The sequence below is a fragment of the Parasteatoda tepidariorum genome, chromosome 7, assembly GCF_982258835.1.
Source record: "Parasteatoda tepidariorum strain Cologne lab strain chromosome 7, Ptep-v5.0, whole genome shotgun sequence".
NCBI classification, from domain to species: Eukaryota; Metazoa; Arthropoda; class Arachnida; order Araneae; family Theridiidae; genus Parasteatoda; species Parasteatoda tepidariorum.
The window spans coordinates 65,395,242-65,419,408 of NC_141761.1; the positions used below are offsets into that span (position 1 = coordinate 65,395,242).

Genomic DNA, 24,167 nt, shown 5'->3' on the forward strand with positions numbered 1-24,167 from the left:
GTACAATACATACAACACAAAAATTTCAACTTTTTAGTTTGCACAAGTAATTTGTTTTTCTTGATTTAAATATCTAGACTGGATTTTCCCAAAAAATTCACAGACACAATTTTTTACCTATCCCACTACAACAATAACAATTCCTCAAGTTGCAAAATCAAATTTTGATAGAACTTAAAAATTTATTTTAATATTTTTGATGATAATTATTTTTGAAAGGAAAAATACACAAGCACATAGTCGATATAATGATAGCAGCTGGTTACAATATTTTCGGAATGGCAAAGTTTTAAGAATACTGTTATAACACCACTAAACTTAACGCATATATTTGGCGCAAGTTAGAATCTTCTTTGAAAGAAAGAAATGAATCTATATATATACACCAAAGAGCCATTACATTATGACCACCCTCCATCTATAGCAATGGGCTCGCCCAGGTTTTCATGGTTTGTCGCCCAGGAACAATACTTTCATGGGGCACATTAGGACCCATAATCCTCATAGAACAATCCCTGACGTCTGTAAGCTACTTGAACATAGTTGCAGACCAGGTTCACCCATCCATAGCAAAATTTTTCCTGCGGGGGATGGTGTTTACCGACAGGATAATGCACCATGTCATAAAGGTCAAATTGTCATGGATTGATTCGAGGAACATTCCAGCGACTTTCAAGTCATGTCCTGGCCCTGAAACCCTTAAACCCTTAATCCAATAGGCCATTTGTGGTCCTACTTGAAAAACCAAACTCGTGCTGCCACGCTACTCCCTCGCAATGTGAGGGAATTGCAGGACCAGTTGGTATCAGATACCTCAGCCTACCTATCAGCACCATGTGGAATCAATGCCACGGCGGGGGCTAGTAGTTTTGAGGGCTAAAGGTGGTCTCCTACATGTTATTAGCAGGGTGGTCATAATGTAATGGCTCTTCGGTATATATATATATATATATATATATATATATATATATATATATATATATATATATATATATATATATATATATATATATATATATATATATATATATATATATATATATATATATATATATATATATATATATATATATATATATATATATATACGCAATTAGATTTCTTCAAACATATTTTCAATCGCTACCGCATTTTCCAGCTAACTAGATTTGTTGTTATAGGAGAGCATCAGGCAGTGAAATTACCACTACTGTACGTATAATTGTTGTTGTTGTTGTTTTCAGAACACACTGATGCACCTCTTCAAACTCACTCGCCTCCTCCGCTTAGCAAGATTGGTTCAGAAGGTGGATCGCTATTCACAACACAGCAGTATTATTTTAACATTGCTGATGCTTTTCTTTTCTCTGGTCGCTCACTGGATGGCATGTATCTGGTATGTAATTGCACTCGCTGAGATTGACGCAAATCCCTCAACTTGGGATGTGGGTAAGTATCACTATTCACACTTTCTTCTAACAACACTAACTCTCGGAGAAAAATTTATAATTCTAGTATAATTAGTGTGGTGGAGAGATTTTGCACTCTTAATCCATTCCACACTCTTAGTTATGCATCAATAGTGCGCAAGTTCCATCCGATAAATAATTAGGTCAAGCTTGCGTCGTGATGAGTTTGTAAGGTGAAAGATTGCTAATTTTTCTGGGGAATACGGCAGGGCTAAAGAGAATAGAAAGGCTGGTTCACTCCTTTGATGAAACTCTCGCCGCGCCAATCCTCCGATTTTCTCTAGTGACGTCACTTTGGCGCAAAGCTCGCACTTTTACTTCAAGAACAGAGCGTTCGGCCTTGCTAGCTCTAACTAATATTGGAGCATTTCTTTTTGTGACATATTCTAAGACATTTGTAATTTTCTATAATGACTTTCCTCAGTTTTTGCCGTGAATTTACAAAATTTTAAAACTATTAATGAAATGCCAGTTTGCGTGATTGCAACTTGCAAAAATTCTGATAGAAAAACAAAAGGAAAAAATATAGTTTTCCGCGTGTTCCCTAAAGTAAATGAACAACTAGTATGTAAGGAATGGATTCCGAAATGACACAGTTTATATAAAACAGCAATACGTTTTTTCTATCGTTAAGAACTTTTATAAAAATTCGTTATCTAAATAGAAACCGCCTCGTTACTTCAAAAAGAAAGGCATGTGAAAAAAATTAAAAAATGGATAAAGTCAAAGAAAATTAAAACGTAAGTAAAAAGTATATAAATAAGATATATAGTGTACAGTTGAAATTCTCATAATTTCATAACTTATTTTTTTAATGCAGTTATTCAAAATATTTATGATTCTTTTAAAAATTATATTCTCTTGAATTTAAATATCTATAAATTATATCATCTTAAATTTAAATATCTATAAACAATTGTAAAATTTCTAATGTCATTATGAACCTAAATTATTATTTTGTTTCAGTAATTAGCGTTTAAGGTTGATGTTTCCTAATGATTAAGTGTGAACAAATTGCTATTAACGACATATTTTAAAATCGGGGATTCTAAATTTAACTTAACTTATTGTTATAAAAGAATATGTAGATAAAAAAAGTGTCGATATATGCTTTCATTTTTCTTAATAATTAAAGTTAAAACTGAACTTTTTAAAATAAAGTATTTATAGTGTCATTTTCGCCAACTAGTAAAATATTTTTATAAGTTTAAAATGGAATTTTTTTAGTATAATAGCCAAGAAAGTTTTTTTAAACTATGTTTATGAATGGAAATAATGTGTTAATTACGTAAAGTTTGAAAGCTAATAACCAGAAAAGGTCTAACTTATTTTTACAAAGAGAATGATGCAAAGTTATCATAATATCTTTGCGTGCGATCTTCCGAGATCTGTGGGCACAGTGACGTCATGAGGAGGAAAATCGTAGCTTCAGCTCTAAGAGCGGAGTGAACTAGCCCTTCTATTCTCTTTAGCCCTGGGAATACGGTGCCTAATCAAAAAATAACATACATCAATTCAAACCACAAATCAGTTTTATCAAAAATGAAAAATCCTTTTTCATTATTTAAAACTAAAAATATTTTTTGAAAATTAGTCATAATAACAGCAAAAAATATATGTAGTTCAATGTTATATTAAAGTTCATTCAAGTATTTTTATACTATAAGTTTAAAATAATATATTTTTTTCCGATAAAGTTTATTTATTTCAAGAAGAGAACTACGCAAATATGTGAGTTCTAATGCGTTACAAAAAAAATTGTATTCGAGTATTCAAATCAAGTCTTACATGTTTTTCAAAGCTTACCATAATAATTTCATTAACTTTAAGACATATTTTTAATTAAATTTATTTTAAGCATTCTGATGGATTTTAACATAATTTAAACCTCAAAAAAAGCTTTTTTATTAACTTAATACAATTTAGCGGAATTTACTCTAGTTTATTCCATCACTGCCTTGTCTATGTTATTCAAATTAGTTTTCTTTATGATTAAAATAATAAACAATTTTGCACTTGTTAATTAGCTTGAGAAAGGCAAAGATAATGACCAACATTTTAATCTACTTACTCCAGACTCAGACTCGTATTCTTAACCCTTTCGAACCCTAGGAACATGTATGTCCCAAGTAGACTGTTAGACTAAATCGATCCCATTTTAACATTAGATTTACCCATTACAGTCTTTTGAATTTCCATCCTTCTATTTGAATGGCTAGCAGTACTTGTAAAACTGTCATGACAGCTTAGATTTTAAGAAATCACATGTTTGTGAAGATTTATGCATCATTTCGTGAGAAAAATAGCTGAAAAGGAGCTAAGAAAAAGTGACTTTGATAATATAAGTACTATTTATATTATTTTGCGTCATTTTAAATAATAATATGCTTAATTTCGAAAGTTTATAAAATAAACACAAAACAGCCTTATTTTTAGGGGTTGGTATGTATATGTCCCAGTAGTCTTTTTCTTGGATAATTAGTCAATCAAAAAGAACTAATGGGGCATCAATGTCCCAGATCCTAACTGCAGGAAGTAAATCAAAACTTACTTGCAATATTATCAATGGTAAAAAAAACTATATAAATTAAGATGTTTAAGGAATGACCAGAAGAATTCTATAAGAAATAACTATTTCAAAAAAAATATTTTAATGATTAACTACAAATAAAAATGCTGAGAAAATCAAAATTTATGCTCTGTTCAAAACTTAACACATATTTAAAAATATTCTTATTTCTTAAATTTAAAAAAAAAGTTTATTACTAAAAGTAAAAATCGCAACTAAAATCCATTTGAATTAAAAACATTTAATGCATAAAAAAATTATTACTTAATTTATTAACTGAAATTTATGTACTTTTAATTATTGTGTCGAATTGTTTAAACTTCCAGCTCTCTTTTAAGACGGTAGTTGCTTTTCGAATAAATTTGTTGACTTTTATTTCTTTTTTAAAGAAAACTTATAAAAATGAATTAGTTTATATGAAACACGATAACCATTTTTTAAAATAAATATCTCTTGTCTTTCAATATTCTTTATGTCTACAAATATTAAGATATTGGAAAATATTTATTTAAGAGAGCTAGCAGTGTATTAAATTTATTTGTTGAAGATAATAAAACGTAACTGTCTTTTTTTTACCCGAATATGCTTGATTTCCTTTGTTTGACATTTTTATTCTCAATGTTTTTAGCACCACTTTTAATGAATCCCTACAAAAGATTTAATTTTTCAGGTCATAAGACTTAGCTTTGTCATGATTGCTACTAAAATTAGTGATTTTTGTTAGAAAAAATTATTTATAATTTTTTTCCATTTTAATTAATATATTTAGCAAGTAAATTTCTTTAAAAATTGCTTACGAGAAAATTGTTTACTGTTCTTTAATCCTGCATGTTAAAACTACCGATTTTCATGTCAAAATATTAGCACGAGTTTCCTGTTTCATTTTATATTCTACATATCAATTTAATTTTTATTGCTACTTTCTTAACTGCAATTCTGTAGTTAAGAACAGCTTTTAATTCAATGTTTACTTTTTATTTCCTCCTTCAGCAACTTTGCTTAATTTGATTTTGAACTGTGTTGCAATTATTTTGGAAAGTATTATACGGGATAAATATTCAAATAGTCAATCCTGATAAACTCACATGTCTCTCAACATAAAATCAAATATTTAGAAATAATTTTCAGTACTTATAAAAAATTTTGAAGATTTTATGCAAATACTTCGTATTTTTTTAATCTAAATTATACCAGAAAATTGAGAAACTGTAAACAAATGCATTCATGTAATACACTCTATAGTGTTACTTTACTTAACAACTGATTAATCGAAAATTACCGTTGACTTAATTTTCAATTTAAAATAAGAATATATTTTATTTGATAACCGGTGTTGAACAGCCGACCCAATGCGGATTTTACGACTATCAATCTTCAACTCTGTAGCCTTGCAGTTTTGAAGCCAATACAGAAGACAAGGAAACTCCCGGATCAAACATTGGGACAAACTAGCCTTCGTGGAGAGCTTTTTGATGGAGCTAACCTGCATTTGTGTTAAATGGAGAGGAAAACTGTGAAAACCTCTTACGTTTAAGTTCTTAAGAGCAGCATCATGTTAGAAACAAGATTCAATGCGTGATGAAACATTTTGGCATCACACCAAGGGATCATAGAACAATTCTTTAACACGTTTTCTGCCAAAAGGAGAATGCTTTCCTATCTCATTTGTTTAAGTTTACTCATTTGCTTTTCTCGAGCTCAATTGCAATTGGTCAGAACATAAAAAAGTATTTTTTCCTGTTTTATTTTTCCTCACTTTGCTAACGTGCAAAATTATAGCAGCTATAATACTTTGACATTGTTTTTTTTTACAAGGTTTATAAGAAAATTAATATAAGGCAGTCCTTACGGGACATCCTGCATGTATAAATTAATAATTTAATCATTGTTAATTAATGGATCAATCCTGATTGAATCTTTTTGTATTTTTTAGGTTGGTTGAATCAATTGTCAATAAAACTGGGCTTCGCAAGTGTAAACGAAACAGATATCACTACCGCTTATATAACAGCTTTGTATTTTACGACTACCAGCTTAACTAGTGTTGGATTCGGTAACGTAGCAGCTAATACCAATGCAGAGAAAGTTTTCTCCATTTTAACTATGTTGATAGGGGGTAAGTAAGCACGTTTTCTAACAAAAATATGTAAAAAAGTTTATGCAACATAAATTGATTTTTAGGAGCGAAAAAGAGAAATGAATTTCTTAATTAAAATATAAATATTTCGAAGTCGGTCATTGAAGAGGAAAACTACAGAGACTATTAGAAATTAAAAATTAATAAACTTAAGTGAATAAGTCCTTGATAACTTAAGATAATTTTAGCCCTTCTCCTCCTTGTGGTTCAGTCACCTGTAATTCCAGAAAAAATTTGCCAGCACTACCACACTTGTTATAACTTAGTGTAAGAACGTAAGCACGTCAAATTATAACGAAGACTATAGAAGAATAACAAAGAATTTTTGGTAATAAGTTGATGCATCAAAAGTTATTCATGTTTTTCCCTTTTTTCGCGCAATCTATGTTCACGCGCTTGAACACGTTTTTTTTTTCTTTCTCTAGCCACATTCGAAGGACAGTTAAGTGCAATCATACTATCTTGACTTGTTTCATTTTGTTTTTCAGCACTGATGCACGCTGTGGTGTTCGGAAACGTAACGGCAATCATCCAGAGGATGTACGCACGTCGATCCCAATATCACACGAAGCTTCGAGATCTGAAGGATTTTTTCAGACTTCATCAGATCCCGAAAGAGCTCAAACAGAGAATGACAGATTACTTTCAAACTATATGGTCCCTGAACCACGGCATAGACCCCAACGAGGTAAGGATCACTTTTCTTCTTCCTCTTCCAATTAGTGGTCATCAGCACTCTCAGAAATAAAACTCTCACTTTTGACAGTTCATCAATCCTTGTGCTATATTTCGTTTATTTTGAGAATAATTTCGTCTCGAAATTTGAGACGAGTACGGAATTGTCGATTTGTGACGAAACGCGAATTCGCAAATACAGTGAAACCTCTCGGTAAGGGCCACCTGTCGTTCCATTGAAAATTGGCCCTTATGAGGGATGGCCCTTAAATGGGGGTGACCAAAAAATAAAATGAAGAAATCAAAATTTATGTAGAAAAAACTGTTTATTAACATTTTAAGTTTTTATACATGTTTAAAAAAATTTCAATTGAAGTTTGTTTACTTTTTACAACTTTTTCGCAAACAATTTTAGTTTCTAATGATTCCTTAACTCTATAGAACAAATTAGTTAAATTCGCATCATTTATTAATGCCTTGGATTGGGATATCAGTTTGTTTACTTCTATTAGCGTTTCTTGGTTTGATACATATGGCACGGGGGACTCATTCTCATTATCTGAATCAGACTGAACTCCTGAAAAAATTGAACAAATAAGTTTAAAAAAAATATGTATTGTATTTTTTTAAAACTTAAAACAATATAATTTTTGATAAAATTTTTTTAAAAATAAATGGCCTTTATTGGAGGTAGTCAGGAAAATGTGGCCCTCTAATGGGAGGAAAATTAACATTATGTCTATGGGGAAATTTTCGTTCCTCAAAATATTGGCCTTTAATAGAGGTGGCCCTTAAGTAGAGGTGGCCTTTAGGAGAAGTTTCACTGTATATGAAGAAAATGTTTCCTCAGCTTGAAACCTCATCGTAGTGCATTGTGGGAAATTGTTAACTAGAATGACGACTAGGCGATCTAAAATAACGTGAAGAAGCAAGCCGATTATATGCATGGTGGTCAAGGCATTAGCCTCGTACCTGGAATATCCCAGGATCGAGCATGTGTGAAATTTATCTCTCTGTTCAATAGTCTGTATGGTGGTCAAAGTGTTGGCCTCGTACCTGAAATATCCCGGGATCAAGCATGTGTGAAATTTATCTTTCTGTTCCACAGTCTGTCCACCATGTGTCATTAGGCGACATTGATCTACACCTCCTAGAAGAACGAAGGCCTCAGCACGGATCAATTTAGTAGTCCGACGTGACGAACATAAACTGTGCAGTCGATGAAAAAGGAGAAAGATGTCACTACGTTTGGACTACTAAGTTGCGCAGTGGTGGAAAATACGAAAGATGTCATTACGTTTGGACTACTAAAGGATAAAATTTCTTGTTTATGGTAACCCATGCTAAGGCCTTTTCTTTTCTAGGAGGTATTGCATTGATCCACCTCTATAATTCCCACACTATAATGAAGTTCTTTTTTTTTTTTGGTAAAAAATGGAATGACGAAATATTTCTCAGGCTTTAACGAAATTCGTTTCATTGAAGAAATCACGATAGTTTACTTTGACGAAAAATTCATTCAAAACGTATATACCAGGAAACTATTTTACCAAAAAGGAGGAAAGTTTCATGATATTTGAATATCGATTTTTATAGAGGACAAAAGCGATTTATTAACTAAATGGGTGGGGGGATTATGTATCCTTTGTCACTGTTTTAGATTATATTTGAATATCGATTTTTAAATCGAACATTTTACCAGCATACGTGTAAAATGAAACGTTAACAGCAAACTTTACATGGGATCTTCACGAGCGCTTATGCAGGTAAATATTTTCATGCTCTTGAGCGTGGAGTCATCCATTGGTGGTCTGTGACGCGAATTAGAGAAGCAAAACTTACTCAGTATAAATTCCAAAATGATAAAAAAATACCACTTTTATACATTTTGAGTAAGGATTTCTCAAAGTGTGGATACTGTTACGACGTCTGGAATTTTCATGACTTCTTCAGCAGAATTAAGAAATAGAACATATCCGCAACTTCAAATACTCAAAAGATTTTAATAGATAGTTAGTATAATTTTTAAAGGGCTGTATACATTGAAATATTTGGAAACCAATGTATGAATTATTATAATATTGAAGTTTTTATCAAGGTAATATAATTTTATATTAAAAGAGAGAGAGAGATCAGAATAATTTTTTTATGCACTTGGCAAATATTTAGTGAGATAGAGCGAAAATTTAGAGGGAATACTTTCAGTTCATTTTCTAGAAGAGTGTTCAGCATTGAATAGGTTAATGACACGAGATTTCAATAAGGGTTCAAAACAACAATCGGCAGTTGCTATGGATGCAGTTAAATGGCAGACAAAGAATTGACTACAAGTCTTCTACAGATTCAATGTGGGTCTCACAAAGAATTGAGAAAAAAGATCTGTAGGACAAAGAGTGCAAGCTGCAGGACCACCTCGCCGAATTTATCTGTTCGAAAACTTTATATCCAGATAGTTTCTGGGTATTCAATAGGGTTCCAGCACGTTTCGTACCTAAGCAGCTGGTACTGCGTCTTGCTGGAAAATACATTACCTAACGGATGTGGGAGGGAATATCGTTAAATGTTTAACAGCACCTATCTCAAAATGCATTTTTTCTTTTGAAAGATAAAGTTCAAGTAAGTCGGCTCTGATTACCTTCCCGCACATTGGTATAAAAACCGATTATCACTGATGAGCATGTAGATTTACATCCACTGATACACATCAGTCGTGCGTACTAAATGCATTTTCACGTGGGAATGTGCTTTCATATGAAAAACACAGTTTCCTAAAATCCGGATTCACTACATTCTGTCGCATTCCACACGACGAAGATAATCTCTTTGAGTCCGATATTGGAATCGTTGCACACAATAAGAAGACAAACGTATCCTTTAACATCCTTTAGTACTCGCCTATTCACGAAGTTTGTTTCTTGTAATTGTTTCTGGTTGTTCTTGGTTGATCAGTCCATTTGTATTCAAGGCTTCTTCTACAACTATCGTTTCTTTTATTTTTGCACCATCTGCATCCAATCAGGGAGCGCATAAGCTATTTTCAGTTCTGTAAATAAAATACATATTGGACTTTTTCCCATAGGTAAAGAGCCAAATCTTCCGATACGTTCCTTCAGTGATTCCCAGTTGTGATGTGCACGCATTAATCGAAGCAAAACAAAATATGCATATGCGTTCTTCTTCTCCATTTCACATTTACATAATTATTTTTGCTATTCTTCTCTCGGTAACTCGCGACAGATTGTAGACGTGGATCAAGTTTTTTCCTTTACACACAGTTTTCAACCACATACTTTTAATGAAAGTTGCTTGCTTGGATGAGTTACAATCGCCTTTAAAAAGTATATCAAACTTTTATAAAACACCTTGTATGATGAAGTTTATGTTTTTACATATGAGTTTTCCAATTGCTAAACTTATGAAAACTGCATTTTGAAGAGTGGAAATAAAGGAAGTTAATTATAAAATTGTATCTAGTTTTTTTTTCTCAGCACCAGTATAAAATATTCTTGCTTCAATATCAGTTTTTTAAAAGAAAATCCCAGTTAACATGCTTTGTTAGCAAAGATTTTCTTGCCTAGTTTAGGCTGTAGTTTCCTAGTTTATCCTATCTAGTTAGTTGATTTCCTAGTTAACTGCTTTATTAACTTTTTTGGTTATCACATTTTTCTCCTATTTCCCAAGTTTTGCCTGAAAAAAACAGCAGTTAAGAAGGTTTTGCAACTGAACTTCTCGTTGTATATAAGCTGCAATAGATTGTTCTTAAGACTTCTTTTAAAACCGTAACTCCCTGATTACTTTATTTCAGATTTTGCGTGAGTTCCCAGACGAACTTAGAGGTGACGCATCTATGCATTTGCACAAGGAGATACTTTCACTACCTGTCTTTGATCATGCTCCTCAGGGTTGCTTAAAGTTGCTCTCCCGTCACGTGAGAAGCAACTTTTGTGCTCCGGGAGAGTATCTAGTGCATATGGGAGATGCCCTCACCAATATCCATTTCGTCTGCAATGGGTCCATGGAGGTGTTGCAGAACAACATGGTCGTAGCCATTTTAGGTAAGCTTAATTTCATTTCATTACATACCTTAATAGCATGGACAAACCATCCAACAAGAGCACTTTACAAAGGAAACAAATAACAGTAAGAAGGACAAGAAAAATTTATGGTTCGACTGAGAGGAACAAAAACAAAAGGCAGGAAAAAATTCGACTATCCACATTTTAACACAAATACACTAAAACCAATGGAATACCTCCCTGACTCCTCACAAGAAGTAATCTAAAAATTCTGACTAAAATATGCTGAAGAAATTTTGAAGTTGCGTTTTAAAACTTCTAATTGCCTGCAGATTTTTTTCAATACCTACAGATTTTATTTGTAGAGAAAATTTAAAGAAAATTTCCAGAATGAATATTTAAAAAGTTACCGTTAATTATAGGCTTAAAAGGGAAGCAATCATACTTTCAAATTTTCCACAGAAATAATTTTGCTGAGAGAGGTTCACAAATTAGCCTACATTACGTACAAAAAAGCAATATCATAACAGGCAGTTCTCGAGACCAACGGAGCGTAGAAATGAGGTTGGAATAACACCAACATTTTAATTCTTTTAAAATGACAAGAAAATATCAACAAAATGTCTGCTTACATTTTAAGTACCTTAAAATGTCAGAAGAAAATCTCGTTTACTGAGAAACAAATTACGGTAATTTTTAGTAGATTTGACTAGGTTTCAGAAACAAAAATCGAAAGCCAACACTCAAAACTATAGCATTTACAGGTTAAATCGTTCTTCATTTCTGAAATGTTAAAAAATTCGCAGCATAATAAATAAAAAATGCGATCAACTTTCTTTAGTAGTTAACTTACCGCATATAGTGAGCATCATTTCATATCGACTTTTCAGAATTAAAACCGAAACTCGGTTTAGAATTTGACTTTCATAAAAATTAAACTTTGAAACTCCAGAGTCAGTGTAACATGCAATAATCTTAATGTCAACTCAAAAATTAAAGTAAATGTAATTAAAATAAAAAGTACTTTTGATAATTTGCTTGATTTACTTAGTAAAAAGAAATTCGTTTAGATCGACCAATTTTATTGAAATAGGCAGATCTTCATAAGTATTAAAATTAAACTCTGATTAAATATCCAATCAGTGTAATTTCTTGTTGTTTTGTTCCTTCACCTTTTCACCAGAATTTATTTAATAAAATTCGAAAACTCTTTTTGACTCATAAATGAGTTTGCATAAAAAAGATAGAATGCACTGCAATAAATATAGTATAGTGCCACAAATGAATAAAGCTAAAAAATGTAAAATAAAACTCAAGTAAAGGCGCAAAACAGATATACTATGCTTTCAGTCATAAAAACAACTCAATAACAACCTTTCTTAAGGTGGAAATACAGAATGACAGAAGAAAACAGAGGGCAAACAAATTGTAACAAAGAAAATGGTTTAACCAATAAGAAAAGAGGCACAAGCTTGAACAAGATAATCAAATAAAGAGAAGAAGATAAGAAAAAGGTGTCAGAAAGTTGGTTGAGAACCTCAGGGTGCAAGGTGTAGAAATGAAATTAGAATAGATTTCCACATCTGTTTATTATCTCCTCTCTTTTGTTATCTTGTTCAAGCTTGTTTCCCTATGAAGGGGTACAAGTTTGAATTAGCTACAGTTATTAGCTACAGGTTAAACCAATTTGCACCTGTTTGTTATCTTATTATTCTACTGTCATTTTGTGTTTAGACACTAAAAAAGGTTCTTGTTTATGAAACCAAAACTGAAGTAAGCAAATTTTTATACGCTTATTTCAGTACAGAGGTGGAAAACCACTCTACTGAATGTTATACAAAAGCTAGTGAAAAAGTTACTTGAACTATTAATTGCGATTTAAATCATGTAGTACTTCCCAATTAATATCCTTTCGAAAATGCGATGCTTTTCTTGTGTGAAAAAATACTACCTTACTAATTTTTTTTTTAATTTGTTTGAAAGTCTCTCTTGTAACAACCATGTGACGTTAACTTAAAATATTAGAAATTCTCAAATGGATACATTTTTATTTGCAAATTTAACACGAAAGAAAACTTGATGTAAAGATTACTCTATAACAACAGCCATTGTTATTTAATTATCATTAATAAAATCTACATGTTATGCTCATAAGAGATTAAAACTAATATGAAAGGGAGAAAAAATAAACAAATACCTTATCAAAATCTGTTCAACCATTATCAAAATCGATCAAGGAATGGAAAAATCGTCAAAAACCATTTTTTGATGCCACCAAGTTGCGGTTCGCAAAAGATGTTTTACGGAACCCTAGGTTTCCAGGGAAAGGTCAGGAGTTCTGATTTTTTTTTTATGATTTTCCCCAGTTATGATTTTTGAAACCTATAATTACATCTATTTCTCAATAAGCCATAATTTATGTAATTTTACTATTATTTTTTGAAATTTACTTAAGTAAAATAAAAGCCTTCGTAAGAAATAGCAGAACATTTTTAAAAAAAGTTACAGTAATGTACTTAACAAATAATGGAAAGAATATACATCTGCAAAAAAACTGCAATATTTCTCATCGAACTTTTCAATTTAAACTAAATTAAATTTAGAAAAAAGGAATAATGTTTTTCCAATAATCACTCTCAACGAATTTAACAGTTTTTTTTTCTTTTCGAAAACCATTTCAGCTTATTTTATTTATTTTTCAATTATTTTACCCCAAAAGCAATTTCACAGCCATAAGCTAATTCAGAACTGGAAACTTAACTGCCGGATATAAAACCCAATTTTTAGACAATGAACGATAGCTAAAACAAAGAAAAAGCCTAATTCTTGTTGATAAATATTTTCAAAATAATTAGAAGTCCTTTATCTAATTAGCCTATTTACATCTGTTAAAGAACTTTAGTCGGAGTTCCGCCGCGAAGTCGGGGTTCCGCCGCGAAGTCGGGGTTCTGCTGAAAGAATCTCGATCATTTAGCTTTAATACGCTTTATTTTTCCTGCACGTTCAGATTGGTTGCCCTGTAGCCCTAACCGTATAAAAATGATAGATGAAATAGAATATGTAAGAGAGAAAAAGAAAAAAAAGCATCTCAAATGATTGTGGATCAATAATTTTAAATTTCCATTTTAGGCAAAGGTGATCTTGTTGGCTGTGACATAAGTGTTACCGGTCCAGAGCATGTGCTAAAGTCTTCAAGTGATGTAAAAGCCCTGACATACTGTGATCTCAAAAGCATCCACATTCCAGGATTGATGGAAGTGCTCAAACTCTATCCCGAGTTCTCGGAAACTTTCTGTAACGACATCCTTCACGATCTCACCTTTAATCTTCGAGAAGGATACGAAACAGAGGTACGCTCATGAATGAGGGACTTATTGTGATAAAAAAATATTATTTTCCTGAAATTGGTAAAAGCGTGACAACCAACCGGAGAAAATAGTTCAATCAGTCGTTCACATCCTTTTTATCACCTCTGTGCTCATCGAAAAACTATTCCCAACATAATTTTAATAATTTGAAAGGTAAAGCACTACGAATCAATACATTACAATCCGATGCAAATGTTTGGACGCCGGTGTTTGATTAGACACTAGACTTTTTTGGCCTTGACATTTTAACGTCACCATTTGATTAAATGCTAAATCTAATTCCACCTCCTCAAGCAAAACAGATTTGTAGAGTTTCAAGTCCCAGTCAAATTCATTGAACATAACTTTTATTTTTAAAAGCATTTTTTAATACTGACGAAAGATACCATTAAATAAAATGTATTGTGTCTATTTTGTTAAAAGGAAAAGTCTTGTCTCTGTCTGTGACTTTTACTATGAAAAAAATACCAGCACTTGACATCACTCAATTAAATATCCTTAGTAAGATCTAAAAAAAACTTCTCCAACCAACTCTTGACATTTGGCACACCTTTCTAAACTTTCTACATTTTTTTTATATTCTTTTAATCCTTTTCCACTTCTTCCAGTTTTAATTGGTATGAGACATTTTTATCCTATTTTTTTTATCAAGATGTAATGTCAATGATACATAAGTACAGCAGACGTCATTAGTACAGCAGATGTTTAAGTCTGTTACAAATTTTTAAGCATTCAGTTTACTTTTTACACTTTGCGTATTAAATTCACTACTTATTTCAAACATTTATTCACCTAATACTGTTTTAGAGTTATTTTCATTTCGAAACTAAGAAAATATTTCTGAAACACTGTGAGATAATCTGAGAAATAACGAGTACATTGAAATGACTTTAAATATTAAGTGCTGAGATTCGCGTTTTGTGAGTTTGTAGCACTTTTAATTGGTAATAACAAGTGTAGTTTCATAAACAATAAAAAAAAGATACGCAAATGACTAAACATGTCCAAGCCTCATAATTTCGCAACAATATCATCAAGATATTATGGAACTTGTTAACATTTCTGTGCTTACTCTATCCTTATCCAGCCATGAACTTCAGTACGGTATAATAGCATCGAATTTTAAAATTTATGAACTAGTCTTGAAAAATGAAATAAGCCTCTGAAGAAACTGTAATTTTTAAGTTTGTAAATTGTTTCATAAAGACAAATTTGAGTGCTATATTTAATGTACCCCAAAGTATTTTGAGAGTATCAATTTTTTAGTCATTTTATTTCGATCAATGAAACAACTGTTTGGAATTAATTTTCTGTTGCTTTTTTTATCAGGATTCTAATGGCATGGCATCAATGACATTGCCTTCAATATCTGAGGATGATGAAAATAATGACAGTGATGGAACTGCTCCAGCTTCACCAATGTCACCGTGCTTGACAATCAACAGGAACAAATACGGCACAGGGTAATACACTCCATTCAATATCGGTTTGTTAAATTAACGATGTGAAAAAATATATGTCACTGCATGGTTCTCATTTATTTCGATTTTATGCTTTCTCATCTATGGAGCATCGGGTTAATGGTAACTTTATCAAAACTTTGCTGTAATATGTTGATAAATTCTGATAGATTTGGAAAGGACTGAAACTTGCATTGCCGTCTAGCGCAGAGGGTCTGTTATAATATTAGCACTCCGATAATGTGATGATAAATTCTGATAGATTTGGAAAGGATTGAAACTTGCATTGCCGTCTAGCGCAGAGGGTCTGTTATAATATTAGCACTCCGATAATATGATGATAAATTCTGATAGATTTGGAAAGGATTGAAACTTACATTGTCGTCTAGCGCAAAGGGTCTCTTATAATATTAGCACTCTAGTTAATAAGAAAATGATCGGAAATTTGACAGACAATAAGTTTCCTTTGGCAATATGATAAATTCTGCTTGTAGTGGCAGGGCAAATAGTATTATAATCCAGTATAAAGCTTCAATTAAAACATGAGTGCTCTAGCCAATCTTAAAGTGGTCGGAAAATTTTGATTGACGAAAAATTCCCTTTCACGGTAATATCATGATAAGTTCTACTGGCAGCAAGCAGAAAATGTTCGAATATTGCATTGACAGTTTTAGTGCTCTAGGTAGTCGGAAAGTAATCTTAAATTTCGACTGCAATACTCCATCCACATAAACATTCATCTATCAAGGTTCCATTGCAAAGATGTCAAGATTCCATTGAGTTAACAAAAATTTCATAAAGTAAAAAGGTTACTTATACTGAGACAAAAATAGTTATTGAAGTGATAAAAATTATGTTAATAAAAATAATGAGAAAAAACTTTTACCAATCTAGTTTTTTGTAAAGTTATCATTAATTAACTCTTTTAATTGAAATGTTATTTACCTTAATTTTATTTTTAACATACCTTCAACTCAAACATCACATGATACTAAAAAAAATTGAAATACCAATAAAAATCACTATGCAAGCCTAAAAGTTCCTAACACGGAAAAAGAAAATGAAACTGGAGAGAAGCATCGCCAAGTGTGGTAACCATTCTCCTATCTTTCTCTTTCGCAACTCCACTGTTTCGGACAATTTTTAAGTCATTGTCGTAACTCTCTATCTAAAAGTGAGATATCAGGAACTATACTTCTAGGTACGGTAACTAATCTTTACTAAGTATAAAAAATTTTAAAATGTTGTTAGAAATTTCTCTTTATTCTATGGAACTGCTCATTGTTCTTTCGTTAACGCTGTTTTTCGAAGCTCTGTTGTCAAAGAAAATAAAAAAAAGACATAGTTTAAGTGCCATGTACTTGAAGCAAGGCGGTGATTTTATACTACATACACACCGAAGAACCATTACATTATGTCCACCCTACATCTATAACAATGGGCTCATGGCTTCCTGGTTTCTCGCCGAGGAACAATGTTTTCATGGGGCACTTCAGGACCCATAATCCTCATAGAACAATCCCTGACGTCTGTAAGCTACTTGAACATAGTTACAGACGAGGTTCACCCATTCATGGCAACAGTTTTTCCCGCGGGGGATGGTGTTTACCAACAGGATAATGCACCATGTCATAAGGGTCGAATCGTCATGCATTGGTTCGAGGAACATTCCAGTGACTTTCAAGTCATGTCTTGGCCCCCAAATTCATCTGACCTTAATCCAATAGAGCATTTGTGGTCATACTTGGAAAACTAAATTCGTGCTGCCACGCTACCCCCTCGCAATGTGAGGGAATTGCAGGACCAGTTGGTGAGTGCTTGTTACCAGATACCTCAGACTACCTATCAGTACCTTGTGGAATCAATGCCACCGCGGATGCTAGCAGTTTTGAGGGCTAAAGGTGGTCCTACATGTTATTAGCAGGGTGGTCATAATGTAATGGCTCTTCGGTGTATAATCTTGCCGTGAAGAATTATCTGGACTTTAGAACAGACAAATAACTTAAACATTTTAAAAATTTTTAAACTTTTTTAAAAATTGCCACTTTGACTGCAGTTTTCACCCTACATGAGGATTATCAAAACCACTGCCTTATTTTTAATCCTTTGCAAATTTTTATGACCCCAGGTAATGCAGCATTGGAGTAAGTTTTTAAATATTAAAAAATTAAATCACAAACGTATTTTCACAAAACTGTGGCTTTTCTCCATATTGACGTTTTGCACCATTTTCGAAATAAGCGTAAACAGCGCTGGCTGTAGATAGAACTTGACCTAACAGTCGTGAGTAGCAGTTGCAAAAGCACAGTTGTTAATTTCAATTGATTGTTAATTTCAGCGATGAAAACTGGGAAAGTAAAGTTCATCAGTTTAGAAGAACTTTTCAAGGTCACCGTCCCACTGTCAGATTTGAAAAATTGAGACCAGCTGCTACGCACCCCAACTTACGTAAGTCCTGGTGAACCTTTATTATTTTACTATTCTTAATTTTGCATTGGCTATCTTTAGTTATAAGTAGATTGTTACGAATTTTATTTTAATTTTCTGAAATTAATTACTTTATTTCTTTAAGAATATATTTCCCAAGTTTCCTTTAATCTAATTAATATCATAAAAATCTTGATTAAACCAAAGAAAATTATTAAATAAATTGAATTTGAATTTTGAATTTTGAAATTGAATTTTACAGTCAAGAACATACTTTCTAAACTGATATGATTCTTGAATATTTAAAAAAAATGTAATGAGGTGAAAAATTTCCACCTATTTATTTTTTTTAACTGAATAAGCTTAATAATATTTAATGAAAAATATCTTTAATTAAAAATATTTTTTATTAAAAAAAATTACCTTAAAACAGATTAATAACAGAGATATTAATTTATTCCTTGAATTTTGTAAATTACAGACAAAAAAAATTAATCATTAGGCTTCTGAAATCGTTTTAATTCAAAATATGAGAACTAAGATTATAATCGATACACAGTTTTATAAAAATTATAAATCTTTGTGAGAAAAAAAATATTTTATGTATAATGCTTAAAAAGCTTATCTTACAATGTTTATTTAAAATTCATACTAAATTCCCAAAACAAATTTGCAATTTTTTTCAACATATTTTGAATTTTTAAAATACATATTATATTTATATAACTCAGCATTTTTAACCAACTATTATTGTCACACTAACAACAAAAAAATATATTATGTTAAATAACAAAAACTACTGTGAGAAAATAATCAAAAATGCCATACATTTGTAACTGTTTCCATTTGGTTATAAAAATGACAATATTCCAATTCAACTTTATTGATCAAAATTAAAATTTTGTTTAAACTATTTATTTTTTAACTTAAAAATCATTCGGTTAACACACTCATATCTCGCAAAGATATCAATAGATTAGCAAGAAATTTTAATACTATTTTTACAAATAAATTGTAAGTTTCAATTAAACATTTGCAAGTTATAAGTATTAAAAAAAAGTTTTGTTGAAAAAAATTAACTTCAACTACAAAAAACACTCATATCTCCTCAAATATAAATCAGAATTTTTCATAAATGCGTCTGCATATAGAACATAACAGGTAAAGATCTTCGTAAAAGTTACAGAATCGGTATAACTATCAGCAATACAAGATGATCAAAAATATTATTTTCTGGTTTTCATTTCTAATTTAAATTATGGTTTTATATTGTCCAAATGCTCGATGTGGTGTAGCCTTTTTGGCTCTTGCGCGAGAAAACAAATAACTAACTAACATTTCTCATGGCCTCGTTTTATTAAATATGGAATTTGAAATAAATTTATTTTTCACATTTTTGAAGAATTTGTATTTTTACAAATTGGTTCTCACATGTACATGGAAATCCAAAACAACGTGGCTAAAATTAAATTGCAATTACATTTTTGAATTAATACAAAAAGAGTTAAAAATAAAAAAGGAACATAGTGTCACAAACGCTATCCGTAGTTTCCAGAGTGGGTTGGAAATTATACGTTACATACTGGTACAATAAATGAAAATCCTTCCACATCAGGAATAAAGCTAATGTGAATAAATCACAAATAATGGCACGAAATATAGAATTGTAATATGTATATAATTTGTTTCGGTTCCTGAGAGTCAAATACAAAATGAATATCATATTTTTGGTCTTATAAACAAGAGCCTTTTTCAGTGTCGAATATTTTGTGTTTCGATTCTGAGAAAGGCTCTTGCTTATAAATTCAAAGCTATATCATGCCAATTTTTATGCTATTTTTTTTTCTTTTTTTTTATTCACTCTGGTTATCATTGGTTATCCTTATTCATGGTGTAGAAGGATTTTTATTTATTGTCCTTTTGTGTAACATATAATTTGCTAACCTTTCTAGAGACTCTGGATATTATTTGTAACAACAACTTCCCATTTGAATTTTAGTTCCTTTTGCTACCTGCTTTGCTATTTAATTTTGGTCTCTTTATTTTTAAGCACTCTACTTACAATGTAATCAATACACTATGCCTACTTTAAAAATATTGAGTTTGCAACTGAAGTTCTCACCATTTATTTAAATTTTTTACAAATTTGAAGTACGGGAGCAATCCATTTTCTCTGCCAGTTCTCTTGTTGTTTGCACGAATTTTGGACCAAAAACTGGCTTAATTCGTACGCAACTGAATGGTCAAAACTAGGTGCTTCTTTGAGGTCAAAATTTCTATTTTAAAACTTGACATACAAATCACGAGTGGTTCTTTCAGCTATGGTAACCCCTCTATATACAGCACGTGCATCACGAGCAGCTTTTGCTGCTTTAGATCCTTGATTAAAAGCAAAACAGTGTCAAAAATTGTCCTTTTACTCAACCTGATCGTTTTATTCCAATGATATGAGAATTAACATAAATTAACTAGAGCAAAAAACAAAACACAGATTCAAATAGGAAAAAACATCTTCTTTCAACTGATCAAAAGCATTTAATGACAAGCAAACTGTTTAAATTTGAAAATCCGTTGCCAACCAGATACAATACATAACAAACAAAAAAATTTATTTCTCATTTTCTCATTTTTTTCAGAAATACAATCCTTAATATGTATTATCTCAGCATCAAAAAAATTAGTTTATTTTAGTATTTTTATAACCTAAAACTACTTTATTTCTAAAATTTAAACTTATTCTAAAACCAACATACAGCTGAACATAATTTTCTGACTAATTGTTATGAAGTAAAAATTTTAAATAACTGTTTATAGTTTGTTTATTTAAAAACCAACTTTTAGATTGTTCAAGTTTAAAACAGGAACTGCTACAGTATTTGTTAATAAATTTTGACTAATTTCTTTTGAAAGAAAAAACTCGTATTCTGAGTTTTTGTCATTGTTGTACGTTTTTCGCTTGATTCATTTTCTCTTTTTTGTAACAACTAGTCACTTTTAGTGTTATTTATAATATTATTTGCTTTTATATATTATTTTATGTTCTTTTTAATAATTTTACAGAGTTTTCATTTGTATTTTACTACTAAAAACATTTAATTCTTTGCCTGATTATTTTGCATTTTAATTTTACAACTAGAATACTTGTAGATTATTTATAACTTATTTAGAGTGTTAGCTATGCCTGCATTGTTAGAAATTTTAGAGCAGCTTACATGTTTATTAAAAATAACAACAGTAAAGTAACATATTTTTAATTTTAAAAAAAGCAATATATTTTAGATTTAAATATTCAAACAACTTATAAAGACTTGATTACGTTAAAAATCAAACACCATTAACACGTTTTAAACAAAAGCTAAACTTAAGCTATAAAATATTTTTTAACAACAAATGAACATATCGTAATTAGAACAGCTTTTGTCAAATAAAGACAGGATAGTAAAATGTAAAGCTTAAAAAAACACTTTGCCAAAAAAAACACTGTTTTAATATTATATTATACTGCTATTTTTAAACTATTCTTTGAAGAAAATTGTCAATTAATTTTATTAGGTTTATTTTTTTAAAACCCCGATTGCAAAATAGCAGAAAAATGTTAAATATTCAATAGGTACTGAAACATTTAAAAAAAAGTTTCAATAATTGCTTCTTATATAACAGAATAATTTTCCTTAATATAACAGAAACAAATCAGAAACATTCCATTGTAAATCAAAACTAAATTATTTTCAACATTTCTGAGACTACGTGGTATTTTTACGAGATTTTTAATCGTTTACAAAAATGTTGCGACGTTTTGTGTTGTGTAGGTATCGGATGACTATAATTCCATGAATGTTTTTGCTAGTTAGTTTTACTTTAATTTGAGCAAAAGGTTACAATTTTAAGAAAATAAAAGGAAGAAAAAGTAAAACTTTAAAAAATATACAGGACTATTTTATAAGCTACTCTTATACCGTAATTATTCTTATACTACAAAGTTGGATATAGAAATAAGATAATATGCTTGTTAATAAATATTGATCAAGCTTAATCATTTCAAAAAATTTCAAAATGTTTCTGCATTAAAATAAACTCATGCAAGAGTATTTCTTTATTAAAAACAAACAAAATTTAATAAAAAATTTTCAAGTATACCTTTAATCTATGCTTGTATAAATGTTTCGTGCCTGCATGATATTAATTACTCTTAATTTATTTTTAGGTGAATAGAATAAGATTATGTTTATTTGTGTAGAATAGATTTAGCTGATAGTATAATGAACATCCATACAAAAATATTTGATATAATAGCTTTTACATAATTTTTGTCTCATAAATAAATATTTTGTAATATTTTGCCTACTGCAAAATATATTAATTTTAAATTATTTAACTTGCCTTCTTAAACACCTTTAAACACATTTTTAAACACGAACAAAAATTGCACAGTAGTCTTACGATGACATTTATACACACTAATAAAATTGTTTTGCTTTTTAACTAATAATATTATGATATTGTAATTCAAATGTGGCATCACTTAAAACCTTTTCATTTTTAAAATTCGAAAGTATTATGCAAATATCTTATGTCATAAGAAAAAAGAATTTCAAATTTTCAAAAATAAATTCTGTTAAAGTAATCTAAAGGTGGTTTTTCTAATGGTCTTAAAATAAGATCACTATCGTTTAACTGTAAATTACATTTTTAGTGGTCTAAAAATAAGACCACTATCATTTAACTTTAAATTCTGGTGGTATTAAAATAAGACCACTATCGTTTAACTCTAAATTCTAACAACACATGTTTTGAAAAATTCAAAAGCATATCTCATGGGCAAGTATCAATACCCATGTAATTTATTTCTGCATCCCTTCCTTTCTCTAATGCATGTACAATTAGTATAATTTAAGATCTATGAAATTATTTTATCATTAGAAATTTTCATTATTATCTATCACGTATGTTAACAATGAATGGCAGAAAAATATCACCAAAATTAAAAAGTTTAATATTTTAAACTATAGATGTCTATTTCATTTTTGCACCCAAACCTAAATAACACATTTTCTTTATTCAATTTAGAATTAATTCCCCCATTTTCACTATCTCCAATTCTTGTTTCCATTTTAACATCCTTGCATTCATGCTGCATGGCTACTTGCGCTCTAAATTTGGAATGGATTTTTAATCATCACGGCGGTTAGCTTTTACGCACGATGTTTAAACAAATTCTTTTAAAACAGTTTTTTAAAAAAAATTCCTTTGTGTCAAATACATTGAAATGATGTTACAGAAAACAGCCCCCCACAATGGTGGATGAATAGATATCGTCATAAGGATGAATTTTGTAACCAAGGTGAGTTCAAATAATTAATGGATTTGCGCATGTAGCTCTCATTGCTTCTTAATTTAAACATGCAGCGTATATTAGTTATTTATGCAAATTTTGATTCGATTCATACTTACCAATGTAGAGATAAAGAGATTCCTATGTAGAGATCAGCTTTGAATTGAAGTATACTTACGTTTTCTAGATTTTGAACAGTTTTCAGTCAACAGTCTTCTCACATTTTTGTTTGTATTATTTCTTTTGTTGTTATATTTTCCATCTCTTCCTCCTTTCTTTTACAGGGAAATAGTTCAAAACTTACATTTAGATACAATTGCTTAAGAGCTTTAGTGTATTTTTATGAGACATAAAATCTCTCATCTTTACACAATTATATTTAGGAGGTTATAAGCGTTTTAGATCAATAATTTCTACAAGTCTTTTTGAGCATTTTTGATAATGTTAATTTAACAAGAATTAACAGAAGCCTATACACGAATACTTACAAGAGGAGTCGTGACTGGTGTTCAAAAACAGGTTCCGTAAAGGACTGGGGTTCAATCCTCAGCAGCGACTTGAAGCCCACCCAGTTTCAAATCGATGTTAACAGCTTGTCTGAGAACATCCACATTTTTCTGATCATTCCGTTAATCCCGAAAATGTGGAACCATGACTCTCCCCCTCTGGTCCACAATAGGCTGTTATGAGTATGTTTTACTACAAGGAGCATGCATAAGCAAACAAATGTATCAG

The 24,167-nt window shown here is 30.6% G+C and overlaps 1 protein-coding gene across 2 annotated transcripts in view; it reads left to right on the forward strand.

The window, feature by feature from the left end:
* Elk (Eag-like K[+] channel) overlaps window positions 1-24,167 on the forward strand; it is a 257,112-nt gene that overhangs the window by 229,404 nt on the left and 3,541 nt on the right. Inside the window, exons 10-17 of one of the 2 annotated variants that reach the window (XM_071183358.2) lie at window positions 1,224-1,428; window positions 5,951-6,133; window positions 6,643-6,842; window positions 10,635-10,884; window positions 13,975-14,195; window positions 15,543-15,676; window positions 18,012-18,121; window positions 23,379-23,441. In XM_071183358.2, coding sequence (XP_071039459.2) covers window positions 1,224-1,428; window positions 5,951-6,133; window positions 6,643-6,842; window positions 10,635-10,884; window positions 13,975-14,195; window positions 15,543-15,676; window positions 18,012-18,121; window positions 23,379-23,441 — 1,366 coding nt within the window. The remainder of the gene's footprint in view (window positions 1-1,223; window positions 1,429-5,950; window positions 6,134-6,642; window positions 6,843-10,634; window positions 10,885-13,974; window positions 14,196-15,542; window positions 15,677-18,011; window positions 18,122-23,378; window positions 23,442-24,167) is intronic. The other variant, XM_016068630.4, reaches the window with a different exon arrangement.